The following is a 24,472-nucleotide window of genomic DNA, read 5'->3' as shown; positions in this document are numbered from 1 at the left end:
CCCAGTTTCTACTGCAGGTCAGATGCCTGAATACCCACCTTCATATGGAGGCCCAGCCTGAGTGAGACTCTGCTTTACCCATGGACACCCAAGCCCTTAGGGAATTCTGGATTAGAGGTCAGGATTGTGTGGCAGTCACAAGCATAAGCCCCAGAGTGTGGCTAGCTGGCTAAAATCCTGGCACTACTGACCTTGCCAAGCCCACAGCCCCACTGGTTAAGTGCGAGTGACTGCAAGAGGCTAGTTATGAGGCCATGTCAGGTGTTCATTGGCGTTCAGAACACAGTAAGTGCTAAGAAAATAGTTGTTATTATTGTGATGTTGGGATGGGTCCCAACTGAGAAACTAACCCAGTAAAGTGAAGAAACTATACTCCTGCTGCTTAAAACCGCTGGCTAATCTGGAGGCCGTTGCTCCTTCCAGGGGCTCCAGTCGCATATCCCCGGATATTTCCAATATTTTCACAAGAATAAATCTTCACTTTTGACAAGAGCTAAGGCACATCGAGGCCAGCCAGTGACGAAGGGGAGGGACCAAGCTGACATGTCACCGAGTCTCGGGGCAAGACAAGCCCGGCTCTCCTATTGGGAGGTGGACCTCCTTTTCTGTGGTGTATTAAATCGTTCTGAAGCAAAACATGCTTCTCAAGATTTGAAGAAAGTCACCTTCATTTCAATTGGGTGTATCTTGTTTGACAAATTGAAAATCAAAGTTCTGTGGTCCTGGCCTGTGTTGTCAGCTATGTCAAGTGTCCCTCCCTTTGAGTGCCATGGTACAGGCCCCACCTCCGACCCCCCGTACCTTTTCTCTAGGTTCCAGTCCTGTGCCTTCTTCATTCCTAGCTCCTCAATGACCCTTTCCTGCCCCCAGGGCCTCTGCATGACCTTCCCTCAGCAGGAAAGGCTCTGTCCTCTTTTACCCAGGCCTAGTCAATGCCACACACTGGGAGAGCCCATCCTGGACCTTGGGCTGCTCCCACAGCACCTGGACTTCTTGTGGCACTCATCACAAATGAAATGTTTGTGATTACTTCTCTGCTGGGGCCACATTCTGAAGCATCTTGCTCCTGCAATTATTATTATTATTTTTTTCCTTTAAACTAAAGGCAGCTGAAGTGGCTGCTACCTCAGGGTGAGTGATTCTAGCTGAATGGAGAACAAAGGTGGCAATTCATAGCACTGGAGTTTCTGGACTGGCCTTTCAAACTCATGGCAGCAATCTCCTAAAAGAAAACATTTTAGAGGGGTCAGTCTTTTGAGGACCTGAAGCAGAAAACCCTTGCTATAGCTTTGTTAGAAGCAGACCTAGAGTCAGGCCTTGCCACAGGCTGAGAATGGGCAGCCAGAGTTGGCAGACTGAGGTGGGACTGTCCCTGAGTAGGGCTCTGTACCTTGGCCTCTTGCCACATCCCTGCTCATGCCCAAGGCCCTCAGAGCCCCCTGCATTTCACCAAGGGCTAGGTGGGCAGGGAGGAAATGGCTTCAGGAGGCAAGAAGGCAGAGAGGTCTCATTGCCCGCTTTGGACCAGCTGTCTCCTGTGGCTGAGGGGGCCATCCACTGGACGTTGGGTCTCAAAGCTGACCTCAGGGGAACAGGCTATCCTAGCAGTGCTCTAGCATGCATTGGTCCAGCAACACCATGGGAGACCAGATGCCCTCACCACTGACATACCTCCACAAAAGAAGTTGGCCCCCTCCCCACTTAGGATACTCCCTGAGGAGTGGAAAGAGAAACCCAGATGTGAACAGGCAGGACTATGTTTGTCGTCAACAGAATGAAGCCCCAGGATAGAAATGAACTGAGTTGCTTTTCTGCTCCCTCTGTATTAAGGTCTGCAAAGTCTACACTATTTTGAAGGTGGGGCCGGGTGGGCCTGGTTCAATACTGTGGCCTGGCTAGTACAAGCCCCACACATGGCAGGCACTAGCAGATACTCTTCTGACCCCAGGAAGGCTAAATCAAGGGGAAGATGCCACTCTCAATGGGCCAGAGGCTGCAAAGCCCCGCCAGTCCAGGGTGATCTCGGAGGACTCTGGTAAGTCTAGACTTGACAACTTTAAGCAGGGTGAAAAGAGGGTGTAGAAGACCAGAAGTGCAGGCGCTGCCGGTGACAGGGAGGAAGAGGGCAGAGCGAACAAGCTGGGAAGAAAGGGCAGTGCCGCACTGTTCATGTGACATGGTCTCCTGGCTTAGACATTGGCTGTGTCCTCATGTGAGTAGAGCAGAGGGCCTCAGGGAGCGGCTGGGGAACCAGCACACCCAGGTCTTGCTTCTTTCCAGAACTCAGATCAGTCAGGGCTCTACACAGTGCTCTGCTTGGGCCAGATGGCCTCTGGGTCACATGACACAACCCCACATACACTCCTCATCAGGACTGACCTGCAAAGCTCCCTACTCTGTTCTCCAGGGATAAAGCCAGCCAAGGAGGGGATAACTGCCTTTGGCCAAGTCAAGAGTCCTTCCTAATCTGGAATGACCAAGCCCCTAAGACCCTGAGAGCCAGAAAGGCAAGATGCTACACCAGCCTTGGGCCTCAGGCACCTGCGCCTCATCTTTTCTCCTACCTGACCTACCCGAATAGCTCGAGAGTGCCTATTACAGAGGGCTGAAAGGCCTTCCAGGACCCCAGATGGAAAAAATTAGGGGTTCCTTGCAAGGGCAATGTTGGGGAAGGAAGTGGAGGAGCAGGAAATGAAATAGTGAAGGCCCCTGAGACCTCGAGAAAGCATAGGGAGGCGGCTGTACAAGCTGCCACTTCCAAGATCAAAAGGAACAAAAACAGACTATCATCAGCCTGCTAGCTCCACACGATTCCTCGGATCCTACAGAAACTTAGCTGTGAGAGGAGCAGAGGGTAGGGGGACTCTGCTCTGAACTGTGTGGGCCAGGAGGCGCTGCTGCAGAACCAGGGAAAGAGGCACTTGAGAAGAAGGCATTTGCTAAACTTTACCATCAGTGTGGGGTATGGAGTTGGGGCCAGCCCGGCCCTGCTACTATCAGGACTCCATCCCTCCTTGGCCCCCACACAGAACCCGATGCTTAGGGTTGGAGAAGCTGTGCCCTCCTCAGCCTCTCATCAGTGCAGGGGGATGACCCAAGTATTTATAAGATGTATGGCTGGTGCTCAGGGCCAGAGGCTGGAGGATCTTGGGGTTGAGGCTAGAGGAGGCCATAGTCTCAGGTGACATGTGAACAGCATTTATTTTTCATGTCTTCAACAAACATTCAAGCCTCATGGCTCTCTGCTGAGCCCTGAGTGGGGCCCCAACAATGAGCTGGTCAAAGGCAGGGCCATGTGTGGTACCCCAGCACAGAGCCTGGCATGTCCTGGAACTTGGTGCTTGCTGAATGCATGGCAGGGCTCTGGAGGGACCAGGCTGGGCAGACAGGGGTTAAGAGGTGGTGGCTGAGTATATGAGGAGCTCTTTTCTACTTGCTCCTGCTCATTGCAGCTCTCAGACCAGGAGCAGCTCAGCTATCTTGCTGCTGGCAACCTCACTGATGGCCCGCAAACCCATGGAAGAAGAGACTCCCCTGAGGAAGGGGAAGGACTCCTGGGCCTCTGATCAATGCCCTTGTTCCTCTCTGTGTCTGGAGGCCCTGGCCTCCTCAGCCTAGCCATAGCCTGAGGTCAGCTTGCACTGCCTGGCTACATGAGTCTTGTCTAGGGCCCATGGGCCAGTCCAGCCCCAATTCCAGTTTAAGGGCTGGCAGGGCTGGGGAAGGGGAGGAGACATGTAGTGGGCAAGGGGCATCTGTGAGGAAGGCCCCAGGCCAATACACTAGCCCCCCAGGCCCTGAGTTGGAAGCCCTGAAGTCAGGGGCCCCACAGAGGGGCCCAGAGAACAGTCCAGCTCAGCAGGGCCGCTTGCTGTCCAGAATGGTCTTCCAGTCGTCCGCCCACGAATGTATCCTACGGCTGGGTGGCTGCAGCTGCACGTGCCGATTGTGGCAGCATGTGAAGAGGATGTGCTCCCAGCTGGGGTTGGGCTCAGCCCCTGTGGGCAGGAAAGCAGCACTCAGACCAATGTCAGGACCCTGGAGAGTTTGCCTGGGACCAACTCAAGTGTCCTCAGTCAAGTAACTCACTTCTGAGATGCAGTTTCCCTGTCAGTAAAGTGGTGACTGCGCTAGCACCTGCCTCCTAGGAGTCACAAAGATTAAACAAGATGGCTCCCACAAAGCAACGGGACAGCTCACAGTGGTGCTCAGCAGTAACTGTGGCTGTGGTTATCTCCAGTTACTGTCAGAGGCTAAGCCTTGCTGACGCCCTGCCCTTCCTCCCTCCCATGCCCAGATATCCTGCACTGGCCAGTGCCAGCTCTGTAGCTCACCAGCTGTTGACCACAGGCCCTGCAAACCCTCCCAAGCCTCAATCTCTCATGTCCACATGTCCATACTGGCATTGCCCCTTGGGTTATGGCCTGGGTCCACAGCTCCTCCTACACAGGCCTCTTACCTGCTTTCCATGGTTAGAAATGGAAGTTGAGGGAGTCTCTGGGACCCTCGAGGTCACAGTCCCCACTGGCACTGTGACTTGACTCTCCTTGAGAAACTAACTGCATGGTTAGGGAGGTCAGGGGAGGGCACACTATGGATTCTACTCTCTGGACACAGTGACTAGTGTAGAGATAGGCATGTTTCCCAAACCAGCTCGAAAAGCCATTAAGGAAGAAATAATCAGTATTTTACCACTGAGGGAGTCCAAAGAATAGGATTTAACCCTGAAACTATAGATGGTTACCAGGAGGAAAGAGCCTGTGTAAATATGAAGGCATATCAGAGCAGAACAAGGAGATAAAGAAACTGAATTCTGACTGATGTCTGGACTCCTAGATTCAGCTGTGCCTAAAGGCCTCCTGTCCCATCTTTTTAGTTAGGTATAATAAATTTCCCCTCTCCTTTCTAAGCCAGCTCAAGGTTTGTTTGTATGTCTGTTTGTTTGTTTTAGGAAGGGGGTATCCATAAACAAAAGGGACAAATACAACTCCCAAACCTTCAGCTGGAGAAATTATGCTTCACTTTTCTGTTTTATATATTAAGTTCAGTTCAAATTGCTCTAAGAAAAAAAAGAGAGAGAGAGGACAGTCTGCTAAAAACAAACATTTGGAAACCAGAGTTGGGCCCTCATTTCACATGATAAAGGCAAGGCTTCCAGGTTAAGGGACTGACTGAAGGCCACCCAGCAAGTTCTGCCTGGAGCTGAGAACTGCGTCTCCTGACTCCCAGGTCAGATGCTGCAAGAGCCTTGTCTCCCCAACAGGGAAGAGGCTCAGGGAAGAGGCTGAATGCCCGATACATATCTGGTGATTAAGTGAGGACAGGGGCCATGAGGCCCAGCCCTGTGTGCTGTTTGCGTGGCTATTGGCTCTCTACACTCGCTCCTCACCTGCTGCAGGCCACTTGCCTGTGATGTCCGGCCGATCATCTATGAGAAGGTCGGCAGAGACCACGGTCTTGTCTCTGGTTAGCACAACCTGCTCCAGAAAGTCAGGGCCAAAGTGCTTCTCCACCCAGGCATACTGCAACATGAACAGGCAGAGGGGAGAAGAAAGTGCCATCAGGCCAAGGCATAGACTATGAGCTAGAGCACAGCCAGACTTTCTTTAGGACCAAGGGCCAAGAGAGGGAAACATGATTATCCCATTGGCTACAGAGGAAATTGATGCTCAGGGAGACAGTGTGACTTATTCATGCCCCAGCAGCTAGAAAGCAGCAGAGTCCTGGCTAAAATCCAGACTGCCCCTCCACAGCTCCAGTCTTGCCTAGCACCACCCGGACACACACTGATGGCCTCCTCCCTCCACCCAGCATGCACGCTGTGAATGCCTCGCGTATATTCGTGCATAGGCTCTAAGGCCAAAGAAAAGAAGGGGACAGAGCTCCGAGGTACATTGAAACAATTTATTATTATGTAGGGAGAGGACAAGAGAACTAAATGTTAAATCAAGCTATTTCCAGAGTCTGCAACATGTTGCTGCCAGACCTAGGGAAGCCTGCAGAACAGAGGAAGATTCCTGCTGCGATTGATAACAAACCATTTCCCCACACTGTGAAGGGGAAACAGGACAACAGTCTTTAAGTCATGTCCTATAGAAAATAAACACAATCATTCATTCCCTAGGGCTAAAACCATGGGGAACCTATGGATCAAAGACTGAGGCTTTGCCAGTAGGTTTTCTTGCTACAAAACCATTCTTTCACACTACATACTCTTATCTTTCATGCTGCATACCCATACTATCAAATCAAAGTCTTTAAACTGTAATTCACAGAAACTAAAGAATGATATATAAACCGAAATCCTCTGAACCCTCTCTCTCATTCTCTGTTCCTCTCATTGTCTCTGTCCCTCTGAGTCTCTCTCAGGCTCTCTCACTCTCTGTTTCTGAGAGATGACCACACTCTGCCTATGGAGTGTTACTCTTTCTCTAATAAACTTTCCTTTTGACTTTAACTTTGGCATGCGCTTGAATTCTTTCCTGCACTCAGTCAAGAACTCTTTTACTTTCTCTCCCTCCCTCCCTGCTCCTGCCCCATCCTTCCTCATCCTCCCCACTCCCCACCCCACCCCATTCTCTATACAGGGCTTGAGCTCCCCCTCTACTAAAGGGAATTTAGCCTGTCCTGCATCAAAAGGAAAGGATGCTTTAAGTCTGAAGACCTCATGGCCAAGATTGCAGGGTGGTCCCACAGTAACCTGTTGGCTATCGGGTACCCTTCTTACCTCTCTATGGCCCAGTTCTAGGTTCCCCAAACATCCTTTTCCTGAGTGAGGTTATCCAGCAGACAAAGTACCCCAAGCAAATTACAATGTTGGCCATCTTCTCAGAAAGATTCCCATTATAAAATAACAGGGTACCATCAGTTCACAAAACAGCTCAAGTTATCATGCCTCAGCTGGGTAGACACTAGACAAGCTAATCACTGCACTGTCTATCTGTCTATCAAGTGAGGGTGAGGACCTCCCTAGGTTTCATTCCAGGAGAAGGGGCACTGGAGGACCAGATCAGTCAGCCTAGTGTAGGCGTATGTTACAGTGTGGAGACAGGAATGGCCTGAGACCAACGTTTCCAGTATGCCAACTCCAAGAGCACTCATCCCCCATCATCTTATTCAAGCCTCATAACAATCTACTCATTCTGTTCTAGAAAGTAGAGAGATGATGGTATGTAGAAGAGACACTTGTGGAATCCATATTTTAGTGGGGGGAGACACACAACAAACACAAGAAATTTCAGGTGGTACAAGGGTTCTGAGGTAATAAAACAAGGAGCTAAGGTTGAGGATAGTAAGAGAAGGCCTCTCTGAGAAGAGATGTCTGTGACTGAACCTGCATGACAGGGCAGAGCCTGGAATTAAAGGACTGAGAGAAGAACATTCCACACAGAGGGAAAAACAAATCTAAATATTCTACAGCAGGAACATGCTGTGTTTAACCATGTAGCTGGAGCAGAAAGAAGAGGGGGAGCAGGAGGGAGGAGTGAGGTGCCGTGCTGGGCAGGGCCAAAGTCCCATCAGCCTTGTAGGTCATGCTGGAGAGATAAGACTTCATTCTAAGTCCATCAGTCCATTAGAACCAGGTTTTAGAAACTATCAGTGAAAAAGGACCAGTAGTTCTCTTTTTCAGTTTCCAACTGATCATGGAGTAAGACTTATGTAAGATCTGAAATCCAGTCATATTCTTGGGTGCTGTATCCATATCAAACGGCTACCAAAGTTTCCAATTGCACACAACCATTTCTGCATTTCTCTATCTTGGGCCAGCACTTTGTGTGTAGACCACAAGTAGAGTAGCTCCAAACAAGGGCTGACACAAGTAGATTTACATCTTTAAAGGGTCACTGTGGCAAAGAGATTCTGTACAGATAAAAAAGCTGATGCTCGGAGAGGTTCAGCAAGGGGCTGAGCCCCAGCAAACACCAGATCTGTGCCTCCACCCCCAACCCACACCCTGCCTCACAGCCCCCGTGGCCCGGGACCCCCACCAGTACTCCCCGCCTCACATGCCCCACTTCCAGGTGCAGGCCACAACCTAGCGTGGCCACTTTTCCTTAATAGGCAGTGCTGGCTTTTCATCATTGAGTTTCCTCTTCGGCAAGTTATCTCGGCCACAGCAGGGTAAAGCAGGTAATAACAGTGCTCCCTCAAGTTTTCAACTTATTTGGGTAAATACCAAGAAGCGTGATTGCTGGATCATATGGTAAGAATATGTTTAGTTTTGTGAGAAACTACCAAACCTTATTCCAAAGTGGCTGTGCCACTTTACATTCCCACCAGCAAGGCATGAGAGTTCATGTTACTCCACATCCTCAACAGCATTCGGTGTCATCAGTGTCCTGGATTTGGGCCATTCTAATGGGTGTGTCTCACTGTTTTGACATCTAAATACTACTCCATCTATCAGCAGCATTTCCCTAATGAAATATGATGTTGAGTAATCTTTCATGTGCTTGTATATCATCTGTATATCTTCTTTGGTGTCTGTTTAGGTCTTTGACCCATATTTTAATCAGGCTATCCATTTTCTTACTGTTGTTTTAATAATTCTTTGTATATCTTGGATAATAGTCCTCTATCAGTTATGTCTTTTGCAAATACTTTCTCCCAGTCTGTGGCTTGTCTTCTCATTCTCTTGATAATGTCTTCTGCAAAGCAAATCTTTTGATTTTAAAGAAGTCCAGCTTATTATTTCTTTCATAGATTATGCCTTCGATATTCTATCTAAAAAGTCATCACTATACCCAAGGTCATCTAGGATTTCTCCTGTATTATCTTCTAGGAGTTTTATAGTTTTCTATTTTATATTTAGTTCTAAGATCTATTTTGAGTTGATTTTTATGAAAGGTGTAAAATGAGTAAAGTGTGTCTAGATTTTTTTTGCATGTGGATGTACAGTTGTTCCAGCACCATTTATTGAAAAGACTGTCTCTCTGCTTTATTGTATTGCTTTTGATCCTCGTCAAAGATCAGCTGAGTATGTTTGTGTTGGGTCTTTAACTGGACTCTCTATTCTGTTCCAATGATCTATTTGTCTATTCTTTCACCAGCACCACACTGCCTTGATTACTGTAGCTTTATAGCAAGCCTTGAAGTCAGGTAGCATTAGTTCTTCAACTTTGTTCTCATTCAATACTGGCTATTCTGGGCTTTTTGCTATTCCATACAAACTTTAGAATCAGTTTGTCGATATCCACAGAATAACTCACTGGGATTTTGACAGGACTAGACTGAATTTATAGATCAGATTGGGAAGAATTTACATCTTGACAATATCGCCTTCCTAACCATGAACATGGAATATCTCCCCCTTTATTTAGTTATTATCTGACTTCCTTCAACAGAGTTTTATAGTTTTTCTCATATAGATCTTATACAGATTTTGTTAGACTTATATGCAAGTATTTTGTTTTGGGAATGCTAGTGTAAATTTCAAATCCATTTGTTCATTGATGGTACATAGGAAGCAAATTACTTTTATATATTACTTTGTATCCTTCAACCTTGCTGTAATTACCTATTGATTTCAGAAGGGTGTTTTTTTTGGGGGAGGGGGGTCAATTGTCTCAGATTTCCACATAGATGATTTTGTCATCTGCAAACAAAAGAGAGTTTTATTTCTTCTTTCCCAATCTATATATTTATTTCCTTTTCTTATTTCATCAACCAGGACTTCCAGTACAATGTTGAAATGGAGTGGTGAGAGGGAACTGTGGCTCATTGCCACTGCTCAGCATCATAAGAGTATCATATCACAAATTGCTAGCCTGGAAAAAGATCAAAATTCAAACTTTGAAGTACAGTTTCTCCTATGTATTATCATCATAAAGTCAAGAAATCATAAGTCGAACCATTGTAAATGGGGCCTATTCATATTGTCTATTCTTGTGTGAGTTTTTGCTGGCTGTGTCATTCAAGGAATTGATCAATTTGTTTTCAATTTAATTGATTTTGCTCTAGTTTTTATTATTTCTTTTCTTCTGCTTATACTGGATTTAATTTGTTCTTTTTCTAATGTCTTAATGTGGAAGCTTAGATCATTGATTTTAGACCTTTCTTCTTTTATAATATATGTATTCAATGCTGTAAATTGTCCTCTAAGCACTACTTTTGCTGCATCTCACACATATTGATACATCATATTTCCATTTTTATTTACCCTTAGGTATTTTAAAATTTCTGTTGTGATCTTTCTGTGATCCATGTGTTATTTAGAAGTGTGTTGTTTGATCACCATGTATTTTGGGGGTTTTCTAGCTATCTTTCTATTATTAATGTCTAGTTTAATTCCATGTGGTATGAGAACATATATTGTATGACTTCTATTATTTTAAATATGTTAAGGTGTTTTATGGCCCATAAAGTGGTCAGTCTTGGTAAAGATTCCATGTGAGCTTGAGAGGAATGTGTATTCTGCTGTTGTTCCATAAAGTAGTCTTTAGATGTCAGTTATATCCAGATGGTGGTGTTGAGTTCAACCATGTCTTTATTTTTAAGTCTGTTCATTTCTGATAGACGGCTGTTGAGGTCTCTAACTATAATAGTAGATTCATCTATTTCTCCTTGCAGTTTTAACAGTTTTTGCCTTACATATTTTTATGTTCTGTTTTTAGGCATATATATGTTAAGAATTGTTATGTCTTACTGGATAATTGACCCCTTTATTATTATAGAATAGCCCTCTTTTTTTTTCTTTAAATCTGAACATCAGTTTAACCTTTATTTGGCTTTATTGTTGTTGTTGTTGTTGTTGTTGTTGTTGTTACGGAAAGAGAAAAACTCACAGAGTCTAAAATCTGCTTCACCATTTGTAAACCCAGTCCTTAAGATCACATAATCACAAACAGAAAGTTCAGAAATGTCCTCTACTGTCCATCAGTCCATCTATCTCAATGAGGCACAGGCATAGCAATCATCCTTTAAGTCACTGCTTTAATCTTTAAACTTCATGAATTCTGGCTAAGAAAAAGGCCAACATGACAAACTAGGTCTCACAAAATACTGATTATACGTGTATTTACTATTAAATTCTCTGTCTTTGTGTGTGTGTAGGGGGTAGAATTAAGTCAATAAATGTAATTAGTTTCTATTTTAATTATATCTAACCATAAACATTTTTTCCCCTAACCTTTAGCACTGCAATATGTCTACTAGTGAGTACTCATAGATAACATAAATGAATTAGCACACAGAAACAGGTACTAACAGAAAAAAAGCTAACCACATTGTCAAATTAATGTAGCTTTAAAGTATTTGGTAAAATTTTTCAAGTTCCTTTTTTAGGCAAGTTTTTCCACAAGATATGCACTTATGATCATTCTCATAATGGAAAAATCAATGGAACCCTTTGAGGACTTTCATCTAAGTCAATGTGTATCTTCTGCTGAAGCTCTGTCCTGAAAGAAAATAGTATCTTGTCCCACATATTAGCAGTTGGAATCTGATGAATTAATTTGAGGAAAAATGACACTTCTGTTAAACCAGGCTTCTGCATTTCTTTTTGTTATAGCTACACTTATTCCCAGAATTTGAATTCCAATTAACTGAGCTCACATGAAGTACCAGGCACTCTGTTAGTTGATGGAGATAGAAACCCAGAATGGCATGGCCCTTATACTCAACACTCTCAGGGTATACTGGGAAATACAGAAATAGAAGCAAATAATTGTAATACGATGCCCAGTAATACCTGAGATAATAGAGAGATATTCTGAGCACTATATGTACCAAATAGAAGAGGTACAAACTACTTAGATGTGAGAAAAGAGGGGCTTTCTTGAGGAGGGGATACTTACTTTGGGTCTTGAAATATAATTAGGAGCGATTCAGACAAAGAACAATATGAAGAGTAAAAACTAATATGAATTTAAGAGGACGAGTACAACCAAATATATGCGGCAAAATAAAAAATTGAAAAACCCCACTGGCTTTTTCTATTGATTTACAGCTTAATCATACGAGCACAATGACTATTTAGAGACTGTATGACATAAAAAGAACAATCAGAATAAGCTATTATGTCTTCCTGAATCTTATTTAAAACTTAATTAAGTCTTGTGAGAAGCTGGCTGTCCAGGTTGAAGGAAATAGATCTATCACTGTTAACCCTCAAAGTTTAAGTGTCAGAATTGTGTCTTAACTTCTCTGGGAGTTACTGCCACCATGGTTTCTGCAACCTCTTGCCTTTTTTTTTTTCTCCAGGAGTTAGAGTATTTTGTTCTGAGCTCCAGTGCTGGGGCAGCATCTCAAAGGGCACCAGGAATATAAAGGGTAGGAACTGAATTGTCTGGCTTTAGGGAGAGGTGTAGAGGGGCAGCTTTCTCCCAAAGTGCTGACAGAAGCCATCGTTCTTTTGTTGGGCACTCCCCGCACCCCGCCTCTATAATGCCCTTCCTTATCCCTGATAATTTTCCTTGGTCTGAAGTCTGTTTGGAAATTAATATGGCTACTCACTTTCTTTTGACCAGTTTTAGCATGGTATATCTTTCTCTATCCCTTTCTTTACTTTCAATCTGGCTGTGTTTTTATGTTTAAAGTGTGTTTCTTGTAAACAACATATATTTAGATGTTGTTTTTCTTTTTGATCCACACTAACAATCTCTGAACTTTAATTGATATATCTGTACCACTGACATTTAGTCATTACTGACATAGTTGGATTAATACCTTCTGTATTCGTCACCATTTTCTATTTGTTGCCCTTGTTATCTGTTCTTATTTTTGTCTTCCACTCTTTTTCTTCCTTTTGTAGTATTAATTGAGCATTTTATGTGATTCTACTTTCTACTCTTTCTTAGCATATCAAGAAGCATATACTTTTTAAAACTTTTTAGTGGTTACCCTAGAGTTTGCAATATACATTTACAATTAATCCAAGTCCACTTTCAAATAACAGTGTACTGCTGCACGAGTAGCACAAGTGTACCTGCAATGCTATAACAATACTGTTATAATAACATGGTATTCCTAATTTCTTCTTCTCGTCCCTTGTATCATTGAGGTCATTCATTTCACTATACAAAAGTTATAACTATCAAATACATTGTTGATAATATTACTGTGAACAAATTGTTAGATTAAAAATAAGAAAAATAAAAGTTTTTATTTTACCTTCACTATCTCTTCTCTAATATTCTTCTTGTCTTTATATAGATCTGAGTTTCTGACCCGTTAGCATTTTCCTTCCCTCTGAAGACTTCTTTTAACATTTCTTGCAAGGCAGGTCTACTGGCAACAAATTCCTTCAATTTCTGTTTGTCTGAAAAAAATCTGTATTTCTCCTTCTCTTTTGAAAATTAATTCCACAGGGAATTGTTGGTTGGTGGATTTTTTACTTTCAACATTTTAAATATTTCACTCTACGTTTTTCTTGCTTGCATGGTTTCTAAGTAAAAAATCTAATGTAATTCTTATCTTTGTTATAGGTAAGGTGTTTTTCCCCCCTCTGGCATTTTTCAAAACTTTTCTTTCTTTTTTTTTTTTTTATAGTTTGAATAAGATATGCCTAGGCATAGGAATTTTTCGTTTTTTTTTTTTGCACTTATCCTACTTGGTGTTCTCTGAGCTTCCTGGATCTGTGGTTTGGTGTCTTGACATCAATTTGGGGGAAATCTTCAATCATTCCTGCTTTTGTAGTTGTTTGTTTTCCAGTCTTCTTTCTTCTTCCTTTTCCGTTTTGGGAGTTCCTCTTGAGATATCCTCAAGCTCAGAGATTCCTCAACCATGTCCAATCTACTTAATAAAACCATCAAAGGCATTTTTAATTTCTGTTATAGCATTTTTTGTTGATTCTTTCTTAGAATTTCTATCTTTCTGCTTACCTTATCCAACTGTTCTTATAAATGTCTACTTTTTCCATTAGAGCTCTTAGCATATTAATCATAGTTGTTTTAAACTCCTGGTCCAGCCTTGCCATGTCTGGTTTGAATGCTTGATTTCTCTCTTCAAACTGTGTTTTTTACCGTTTGGTTTACCTTGCAATTTTTTCTTAATGCCCATACATGCTGAATCACATAAAAGGAACTGCTCTAAATAGGCCTTTAATAATATGATGGTTAGGCATGTGGGGAGGAAAAGTGTTCCATAGGCCTATGATTAGGTCTGTCTTTTTTTCCCTCTCTCCTTTGGTTTTATATTGAAGTGTCTCTATAGTTCTCAAAACAAATGTTTTACTGGATGACAGCTTGGATGAAAAGTGGACTTATTCTATAAAACTAAAATTTAGATTTTTAAATTATTAGTAATTATGTGAATAATGAACATGTTTTTATTTCAAAATAAGAAAATTAAAAATATATTTTTGTGTGACATGAATTGCACAAGGGAATATTTAAGCTATGGATTGGGAGAGGTTTTGACTTTGAAATAGGAAATAAAGATAAAGAAGTCTAATAAACTAAAATGTAACTACATGAAAATTTACATTTCACAAGTCAAAACTACAGTGGCTTAGTTCAAACCTAAATCAACCATGTATTATTTATGAGGACTTGGTCAAGTTTTCTTAACCTTATTTGTAAAACATGGGCATTCATCCTTTTGGGTTTTCATGAGGATTAAATGAATTAACTAATATGACATGTTTAAAACAGTACCTGGCTCACAGTAATTTCTCTTTAAGTTTTAGCTCTTATTTTATTTTTATTGCTGAGGAACTTGTTCTGGCAAATATTTTTCCATGGCATAAACAGTTTGGTATTATATAGCATACCTCAGAGACACTGCAGGTTCAGTTCCAGACCACCACAGTAAAGCAACTATCGCAATAAAACAAGTTGTAATCTTTTTCACCGGTGGAGGGTTTTGCCTACAGTTTGTAAAAAATATAACATCTGTGACATGCAATAAAGCAAAGGGCAATAAAATGAGGTATAGCTGTACTCACAAACGTCGATGGTATTATGGGCCTGTCTTAAGTCATATCTTATGTCAAAAACAGCAAGGGCTTTAGAGAAATAAAGATAAATATGCCATTACTCATTTCACTGTTAATTATTATTCTGGGCAATCTACTCATTGCCTAAGACTTTTTTTTTTTAACATCTATTTATTATGCACTATTTTTTTTATTTAGGTATAATTCACATACAACATTATATTAGTTTTGAGTGTACAACATAATGATTTGATATTTGTAGATATTGAAAAATGATCACCACCATAAGTCTAGTTAACATACATCACCTTACATAGTTACAAATTTTTTTCTTATGGTAAAAACTTAAGATCTGCTCTCTTAGCGACTTTAAAATATACAATACGGTATTATTAACTATAGTCACCATGCTGTACATTACACTCCCAAGACTTACTTATTTTATAACTGGAAGTTTGTACCTTTTGACCCCCTTCACCCATTTTATGTCCCCTGCTCCTGCCTCTGGTGACAACCAGTCTGTTCTCTATGTCCATGAGCTTGGGATTTTTTGTTTGTCTGTCTTTGGTTTGTTTAGATTGCATATATAAACGATATCATACGGTATTTGTTACTCTCTGTCTGACATATTTCAAAGGCCTTTCAGTAACTGTAGCCTGAAGTACAAACTCCTGATTACTAAAGGCCCTGCCTGTATTCAGCTTATCTCTAACCTCTCCCCGCTTTATGCTACCCCCACTCCCCAAGGTACTCCATATGCCTCTTCACGTTTGCACATGCTATTTCCAATTCAGAACTCACTCTCCCTACTTCTCGCCTACTCATTTCCATAATATAATTCATTCCTTACTTTCCCCAAGAAGCCTTCCCTGGCTTCCTCCTCCTGTGTGACCACAGAGCCTGTGACATGGCGTGAAAACCAGCTATCCGATCACCACAATGTCATTAGCTCCTGAAAGCAGAGATGGGGCATTTTTTAAGTGTTGTAGCAGGTGCTCGGTAAATGTTCTCTGAATGAATGAATTCATTATCACCTTACATTTAAAAATGGCCTACATTTTTCTATTGGAGGTTAAATGAAGAGGCTTAATTTTGGGATAGAAGAAAATATATCGAGACGTTAACAGTGTTTCAAAGAGGTGGGTTTTGTTGCCTTTTTCCTTTGTTTATTTAATCAAGCATCCACCATCAATGGGCCCTTTCCTCTGGTAATGGCACCTCAATTTTTTCTTTGAAGCCACCTCATCCTTAACAGGACCACCAGGATGGCCTCTGGCCTAGGGCCAGGCAAGTGATCTGAGCTCGGCCTCTCTCCTGGGAACATGAACGCTGGACAAAAAAATTCACAGATGGAGAATGAATGGAGTTGCAGTGTGAGCACATACACTAAAGGAGACCATCTTTTGGCTCTGGCTCCCAAGCTGCTGGTCAAAAGTCTGTTTTTTCAGATTTTCCTTTGATTCTCTGAGCAAACCAACATCATTCTAATCAATTCTAGCTTTGCTTTAAATTACATGGATGCTGTTGATATTGCTCAAAAGTCCTAACTGATATCCTCTTTGTAAGAATACAGTCACTGTATTCTTACAAAGAGGGCACTGCTGGCAGCAGCAGCTAAGGGCATGGACTCCAGGACACACAGACCTGGACTCAGTGCCACTGCCTGTGTGATCATTAGATGCAGATGAGCTGCCTCATTTCATTCAGCTTCTTTCTTTATCTGACAAGATCATAAGAGTACACCGAACTTTAAACAACACAGGTTTGAAATGAGTAGTTCTACTTATATGAGAATTTTTCTCAATAAATACCTGTACTGTTTTGATCCATGGTTGGGAGTCCATGGATACGAAGGGCCAACTGTATGTATTGATCTATGCCATTTTATATAGCGAACTTGAGCATGTATGGATTTTGATATCCACAGGGGATAGGGGGTGGTCCTGGAACCAATCTCCCACAGGTACCAAGGGACAACTTAAGTTTTTCGACTGCAGGGGTAGGGGGGTTGGTACCCCTAACTCTCACATTTTTCAAGGATCACTCGCATTTGTATTTCACAAGGAGCTGCTGTAAACCTTAAAAATGATAAAAGTATAGTGCCCAGAATATTAAAGGCATCAAATAAACAGCAAACATTATTACTGAAAAATGTTTGATAACTCTGTTGAACAAATGACTCTATTCATCCAACAACAAATACTGAGTGCTTACAGAGTGCCAGGCCCTGTGCCAGGCACTGGATCAGTTGTAAGCAAGACAGTCATAGTCCCTTCCCTCACGGATCTTGCGGTATATTAGAGGAGACAAACAGGTAACAAATTATAGACAAAGAAATAAATCCATTTCAAGTGGTGGTAAGTGTTATACAGGAAACGAGGGAACAACAAGGAGGAAAAATCTACTTTAGATATGGTCAGAAATTGTGGGGATGCAGCTGAGCTGAGGCCTAATGAGTGAGGAAGAACCAAGCAGAGGGCCCAGCATGTGTAAGTGCAAGAAGCAAGAATATCTGGCATGCTCAGGCAACAAAGGAATATGAAGCATCATGAAGGAAGAGGACAAGAACTTGAGATGGGCGAGAGAGGTGGCTAGGTAAGGCCTTGTAGGTTATGGAAAGGGTGTGTGTGTGTGTGCGCGCGCGTGTGTTTCTTTAATTCTATTGTAAGTGCAGCAGGAAACCATTAAGATGTTTAAAAGTAGGAGACTGACATGATCTGCTTATGAAGACCTCCTCTGGCTCCATGTAGAACTGAAATGAAGACAGTTTAGGAGGCTATCTTAGTTCTGGGAAGAGGTACTGAGGTGATGGCATTGGAAAGACAGAGAAGTAGGCAGATGTCATATATGTTTTAGAAACAGATCAATAGGAACTGTAACTTGCTGATGCGCTGGATGTGAGGGATAATAAGAAGGGTGTTACCAGGATGGCTCCCTGTTTCCAGCCTGAGAGGGGAGGGACAGATGTGGGACGGGGACATCAGTACCCAGAGACAGACATTTCAGGTTTGAGTTGTCAGGAAGAGAGTCCTGGGCTGAGGCTGCACAGGTGTGATGGCAGGCATAAAGATCATACTTAAATTCACGGGAATAGATGAATGACAGCCAGCTTATCAATCTTACTCCAATAAGTACTGGACAATCACCCTAACCACTGCGTATAACCTCAGTAAAAACAGTTACTCTAGCCTAGCAGTTCTCAAAACTAAGAGTGCACCTGGTAGGCTTATTTAAATACACCTGGCTACTTCCAGGGATTCTGATTCAGGTCTCGGGAGAGGCCTGAAAATACCCACTTCTATTAAAGTGCCCTGGGATGCAGACCCTGCTGGTTGGGGGACCCAGGGATTACTACTCTACTAGAAATAGTGGACCTGGCCCTCAGTCCTAAATACACACTTACTGACTGTGGGTAAGTCATTAAGTCCCTTGAGTTTAACAAAACTCATGGTACAAGGGTGTTAAGGACTACCATGGAAGAAGGTGCTGTGACCACGCAATGAAATGATGGCTGCCAAGTGCCTTGTATAACAGCACAATTACTCAGTAAGCGAGAGTTCCAATTCCTTTTAAAGCACACAGAAGACAATTAATGTTGGCTGACTGTGCACATTTTGTTTCTGATATAGAGCTGGAGAGAGGAGAGGTAATGTGAAGACACTCAACAGAACTCATGCTGAAGGTCTGAGATGAGTCTCCTGAGGAGGGAGCTTCTGGGACAGGCTGCCTGAACTTCCCCAGGGGCGGGGGATGGCCCCGAATCCACTCTGGTGTGAATGCCCACCTCCTGGGCAACCGATCTGTCCTCTGCATTGGTCAACCACGGGTTCTCAATTTCCAGAAAAGTTTCATGTAATTCTAATTTTTTCGATAAACATGACAAAGTGAGTATGTAGCAAAACATAACTATTTCACCTTTGTAAGGCTTTGTATAAATAAATTCACGTACCCTAATATTTGGCTTTGGGTTGCCTCCAGCGCCTCCTTGTGTCATCTTTCACAAATGACACTTCACTGAAATGTGGATGGTCACCCTCCCCTAAGAATCTGGCATCATTATCAGGCTCCATTCAGAGAAAGTGACAGAATTTCGAACTGGTGCTAGAGGTCTTTGGGAAAGGAGGCCCTGGCACAGAGACAGGAGGGACTGATGGGAGAAGAGGCAGCAGTGAGGCCATCCCAGCCGGTGGCAGCCACACTGTGAGGGTCAGTGCCCTCCCCGCTGGGCGTGCTGAGAGCCAGCACCCCTTACCTGGGACACATGGGGTAAAGGCAAGAAAAGGCAAAGTGCCAGGCCCACTCCACACTCCAAGCAAGCGGCAAGTCTTACCTTCTCATAGGGACAGTACTTGTACATCTTGATAGGGCTCGTACAGATGAAGACCTCAGTGCTGTGAGAAGAGAAAGGAGAGTGAGGCTTTGAGTCACATCCCTATCGCTGTCCTGCTCTCCCGCTCTGTGGCACTGGACCCTTTCAGAGCCTGAGCCCATCACCTGGAATAGGTAAACCCACTGCTCTCCATACCAGAGATATCTACCCTGTCCCACTGCCCTGGGCAACCATGTGGGACCCCACCCCTGGCCCATGCCACCGATTCAGGGGTAGGCATCTGACTTCAGGCATTTAAGCACGGCTAGGCCCAAAAGGTTCACTGGGCTCATTAGATGCCCAGTCTGGGATCTGAAAAGGAAATACTAAGAAGCATTTACAACAAGAGAGGCATTACAAGGATGTTGAGCAAATTATTGAAGGAGAATTGGGTCCTCATGCAAGGCAACTATAGAAACCCCAAGGACAAGTCTTCAGGTGAAGCATCCATCTAAACCTCCTGGCAGAGGGCACAGCGAGGAGGAGCCCAAGTTCACCTGGCTAAATTTCCTGACACTGGGAGTCTCCCCAAGGCTGACGTGGCTTGCTGAGGAGTGCCCCTTCCCCGCAGTCTGAGTATCTGTGCTGAGTTAATGTGGGAGCTGACCCAGAAAGGCCTCCCAGGAGCTAGGTTCTTCCTACAACCCCAAGGGCCCCCAGTCACTCAACAACAGAGCCACCCAGGCCCAAAATCCTCATAAAGTAGGCATCTGCCCCTGGAACCAACAACAGTTGGCTCATCAAACCAAGCCTGTGAAGACGGGATTTTCTTGACTCCTTTTCTCTTTGGCAAATCAGTCCTCTAGGAGTCATACATGAGACTGCCATGTGCCTGGGGAGAAAGCATGTGCCTTCTAATTAACCTGAATCTCATCTCTCTCAGCACTGCCTCTGACAACCTGGCTGTCTGCTCCCACCTGCTGGGTCATTCCCTTGGATATGCAGTCTCTCCTTCGGGTTCTCTCACTTCCTGCCTGCACTGAAACCTGGTCTCACATGAAGAGTACACCTCCCCTGTGTGCCTCAGAGTGAAAGCTATTTTGTCTTCATATTCCACATGCTTCACAGATGTGAGGTGATGAAAGTCTTCCTTGGTCTCCATTGCCACTTCCAGATCATTTCTCTTTCAAAATCCTTGACTCTGTGAAGCCTGTGCCTACAGCCACATCACTGCTGCCCTTCCCAGCTGCTGTCACCTACCACTTGCCCAGTTACTGACCCTCGTGTCCCCCCATCTTACAGGATCACTGTTGTCCCTCCGTCCCCACTCCTATCATCATCCTCAGTGACTGTAACATGGACATACACACTATGTGCACATGCATGGATCCAACCCCTGGGGCTCTGAGGTCCTAACCTTGCTCACCTCAAAAACTTCCTCTTCCACCCCATCTCCAACACTTCTCTCCCTGCTGTACCCTGGAGCTTATAATCGCTTCTGCCAAAATCTCAGTTTCATGTTTCTCCTCTGATCACCACCTACTAAACTTCCAGTAAACTTGTTCTAATATCTTCCACTCAATCCTTCAACCTCATCAAGACAGACAACCCACTGTGGCCCTCAACCAGTTGCCCAGCCTAGTCTCCCAGGCTCTCTTGGGCTTCTGACCCTCTGTGGTTCCCCATCTACACTCTATGCTTGGTAATGTCACCCAAGTGTAGGGCTTTAAACACTGTCTACATACTGGTACTCCCCAACTTTGCTTTCATGATCCAGCTCTCTCCTGTGTAAGAAAACCCACCCACTTTTCCCCTCACAGTTTTCTATCCTGTGTGTCTCCTTTATTCTCACACTATTACCACACTCACAACACTTCTAACTCCAGATGTGTGGGGGTTTTCCCCACACCTAGTAATGCTCTGAGATAGCAGCTGGCTATGGTACAAATCTGACTAAATTCTGACATTATCTACCTGGAGATTGTGTCAGATACCTCAGGTTAAGGGCTCGGTCCCACAAGACTGTCCACCCCCTTCAGATACCAGTCAAATATTCGGGTTGTGACCTGTGCTTCTAACCAATCAGCTATAGATTGGAGGTTCCGATGACCCCCTCCTTGGGTTCAATTAATTTGCTAGGGTAGCTCACAGAACTTGGGGAAATATTTTATGTACTATTACTGGATTCTTATAAAGGATATGATAAAAGAGACAGATGAACATCCAGGTGAAGAGATCCATAGGGTAAGGTCTGGAGAAGTCCTGAGTGCAGGAGCTTCTGTCCACAGGAGTTGGGGTGTGTCACCCTCACAGTAGGTGGACCTGTTCACTAGCCTGGAAGCTCCATGAACTTCCTACTATTGAAATTTTATGGAGGCTTCCTCACATAAGAATGATCAATTACCCTACTCCATTTCAAGACCCTCCCCTCTCTGGAGAAGTAGAGGGTAGGGGCTGAAAATTCCAAGCTTCTAATTATGGCTTGGTCTTTCTGGTGACTGGTTCCCATCTAAGAGCCCACCCAGTCATCTCATTAGAACAAAAGATGCTCCTCATCCTCTTATCACTTAGGAAATCACAAGGGTTTTAGAAGCTCTGTGCCAGGAACCAGGGACAGAGACCAATAGATATATTTTCCATTTTCTCACATCTTCCCTGAATGCCAGGCTTACATCCACTTGGACATCACATTGACATTGCAGACTCAGCATTTCCAAAATGGAACAGACGATTTTCCTTACTGCCCCAAACCTGTCCTCCCCAGTAAATGGTACTATACATCTCATTGTTCTAACAACAACAAAAAAATTACCCTTTTTCCTAACTTCCCTTCACCCCCAATATACATCACTAGATCCTGTGGGTTGTCCCTCAAAAGCATGTTTCAATCCATCAACTGCTGTCCATGGTCATCACCCAGTCCAAAACACGGCCACCTCTCACTGCAAATTTCCAATTTTTGTTCTTCAACTTCCAATTCTGAACCCACTGAGCCATTCTCCACCAGCATCTCGACTGATTATTTTGAAATAGCTTTACTGAGCTATAACTGACATGCATTAAACTACACATATTTAAAAAACATAGTATGTTAAGGTTTGACATCTGGGAAACACAGACCACCACGATCAAGATAGTAACACATCCACCAGCTCCAAAAAGTTTCCTGGTATCCCTTTGTTATCTCTTCCTGTCCCTACCCCACCTCCTGGGCCGCAGGCCACCATCTGTTACCATAAATCAGACTGTATTTTCTAGACTTTTATATAAATGAAACTGTAGAATAAGCACTCTTTTTTGACTGGCTTTTTTCATCCAGTAACATTATTTTACGGATTTGTTCATGTTCTTAAATGTATCAATAGTTTGTTCTTTTTTTAAAAATTGAGTAAAATCAGTTTCATCGAGATAATTCCCATACCATAAGAGCAACCCATTTTAAGTGTATAATTCCATGAATTTTAGTGTATTTATAGTTTTACAACAATCACCTGTCTCACAACACCTATTTCACGTCCGCAAAAAGAAACCCTGTATGCATCAGCAGTTACTCCCCATTCTGCCCTTAGCCTTAGGAAACCACTAATCTACAGTTGTTAATTTGCCTATTCTAAATATTTCATATAAATGGAATCCTACAAAAGACCTGGTCTTTTGTGATTGGCTTCCTTCCTTCAGCATAATGTTTTCAAGTGCCATCCACATTGTAGAACGTATCAGTATGCCATGCCTCTTTATTGCTCAATATTATCCCATTGTACAGATATATCATATTTTGTTTACACATTTACCATTGATGCACATTTAGGTTGTTTCCACCTGTGAGTAGCACTGCTAGGAACATTCACGCACAAGTTTCTCTGTGGACGTATGTGTTCATTACTCTTGAGTACATTCCCAGGAGCACAGTTGCTGGGTCCTACGGCAACTCCACATTTAACTCTTTGAAGAAATATTTTCCAAAGCATTTTCCACAGCAGTGGCACCATTTTACAATCCCACCAGCAATGAGGAGGGTTCCAAAACTCTCTACATCCTCTCCAACACTTACCATCACCTCTTTTATCTATTATAGTCATTCTAGTGGATGTGAAGTAGTTTCTCATTGTGATTTTGATTTGCATTTTCCTATTGATTAATGATACCAAGGCAAATTTTCATGCAATTATTGGCTATTTGTATATCTTTAGAGAAATATCTATCTAAATTCATTGCCCTGAACCCATGTTTTTAAAGCCTAAGTTAGATCACATCGTTCTCGTCAGCCCCATTCTCTACCACTCCAACATCTCATCAACCCTCCATATTCATTTGATTCTAGCCATACCGGTCTCCTTTATTTTACTCAAATAAGCAAAGTCCTTGCCTGTCTCAGGGCCTTTACACATGTTCCTCTCTCAGCCAGAAGTGCCCTCGACACTTCACTAGCTAGTTCATTTTTATCCTTCAGGTCTGAGGTCAAATGTTACCTCCTCGGAGACATCTATCCACCCCATCTGAAGTAGCTCCTTCTCCAATTACTCTCTAACACATCACCTTATTTCCTTCACATAACTTATGATAATCTGAAATTATTTTGTTTACTTGTTTTCATCTTCCTCATTGTAAGGCTTTCCCCTTGAGGTATAAAACCTTACATGTCTTATTTGCAAATACATCCTCGGTGTTTACAGCGCCAGGTACATGTTAAGTGATTTACAAAACATATGTTTAGTGAATAAATGAATCACTTGCTTCTAGGCTCTACAATACAGTAATGAGAGCCATGTTTAACATAGGTTTAACTACATCTAGACTTGTCCTTCTAAACGAGTGGTGTTTCCTTCAAAAGTAGTCCCTTAGAATGTGTATTGCTTAATACATGTTTGGAGCTATATACAATATAATAACAACTACGGAAAAAATATACAGGAAAGAAAATTCAAGCACTAACACCAAAATGGAAGAAAGTGGTAGTTTCAAAGTGGTGAGATTATAAATGACTTTTTATCTGATATTTTAATTTTCCAAAATTAGCCATAAGCTATATATTTTAAAGCATATATTTTTCAACCTTCTCTTAGGGGCCGACCTCAGGAACCAGTAACAATCACGTCAGAAAGTACTCATTGCTTTAGACATCATGAATTTCTTTTATCCAACATGCTTTGAAATCCATTATATTCTAAACACTACAGAGATTCAGATATGACTCATTTATTTGCTGGCATTGACTCTAAATAAGTTTGGGCCATTTTTACCCATCAACTGCCCCTTTAAAGGACAATTCATATCGACCGAGGGCATTT

At 43.0% G+C, this 24,472-nt stretch overlaps 1 protein-coding gene across 2 annotated transcripts in view; it reads right to left on the bottom strand.

The window, feature by feature from the left end:
• Positions 1 to 3,177: 3,177 nt before the first annotated feature.
• Positions 3,178 to 24,472, bottom strand: part of NT5M (5',3'-nucleotidase, mitochondrial) — a 28,829-nt gene continuing 7,534 nt past the window's right edge. Inside the window, exons 3-5 of one of the 2 annotated variants that reach the window (XM_016136214.2) lie at positions 19,206 to 19,266; positions 5,390 to 5,522; positions 3,178 to 3,998 (exon numbers count right to left, since the gene is read on the bottom strand). In XM_016136214.2, coding sequence (XP_015991700.2) covers positions 3,856 to 3,998; positions 5,390 to 5,522; positions 19,206 to 19,266 — 337 coding nt within the window. In that variant the 3' untranslated portion in view covers positions 3,178 to 3,855. The remainder of the gene's footprint in view (positions 3,999 to 5,389; positions 5,523 to 19,205; positions 19,267 to 24,472) is intronic. The other variant, XM_016136215.2, reaches the window with a different exon arrangement.

Source organism: Rousettus aegyptiacus, unplaced genomic scaffold, assembly GCF_014176215.1.
Source record: "Rousettus aegyptiacus isolate mRouAeg1 unplaced genomic scaffold, mRouAeg1.p scaffold_m13_p_6, whole genome shotgun sequence".
NCBI lineage: Eukaryota > Metazoa > Chordata > Mammalia > Chiroptera > Pteropodidae > Rousettus > Rousettus aegyptiacus.
Note: the sequence above shows the minus strand (reverse complement) of the source record. Positions and strands in the feature narration are given on the sequence as shown.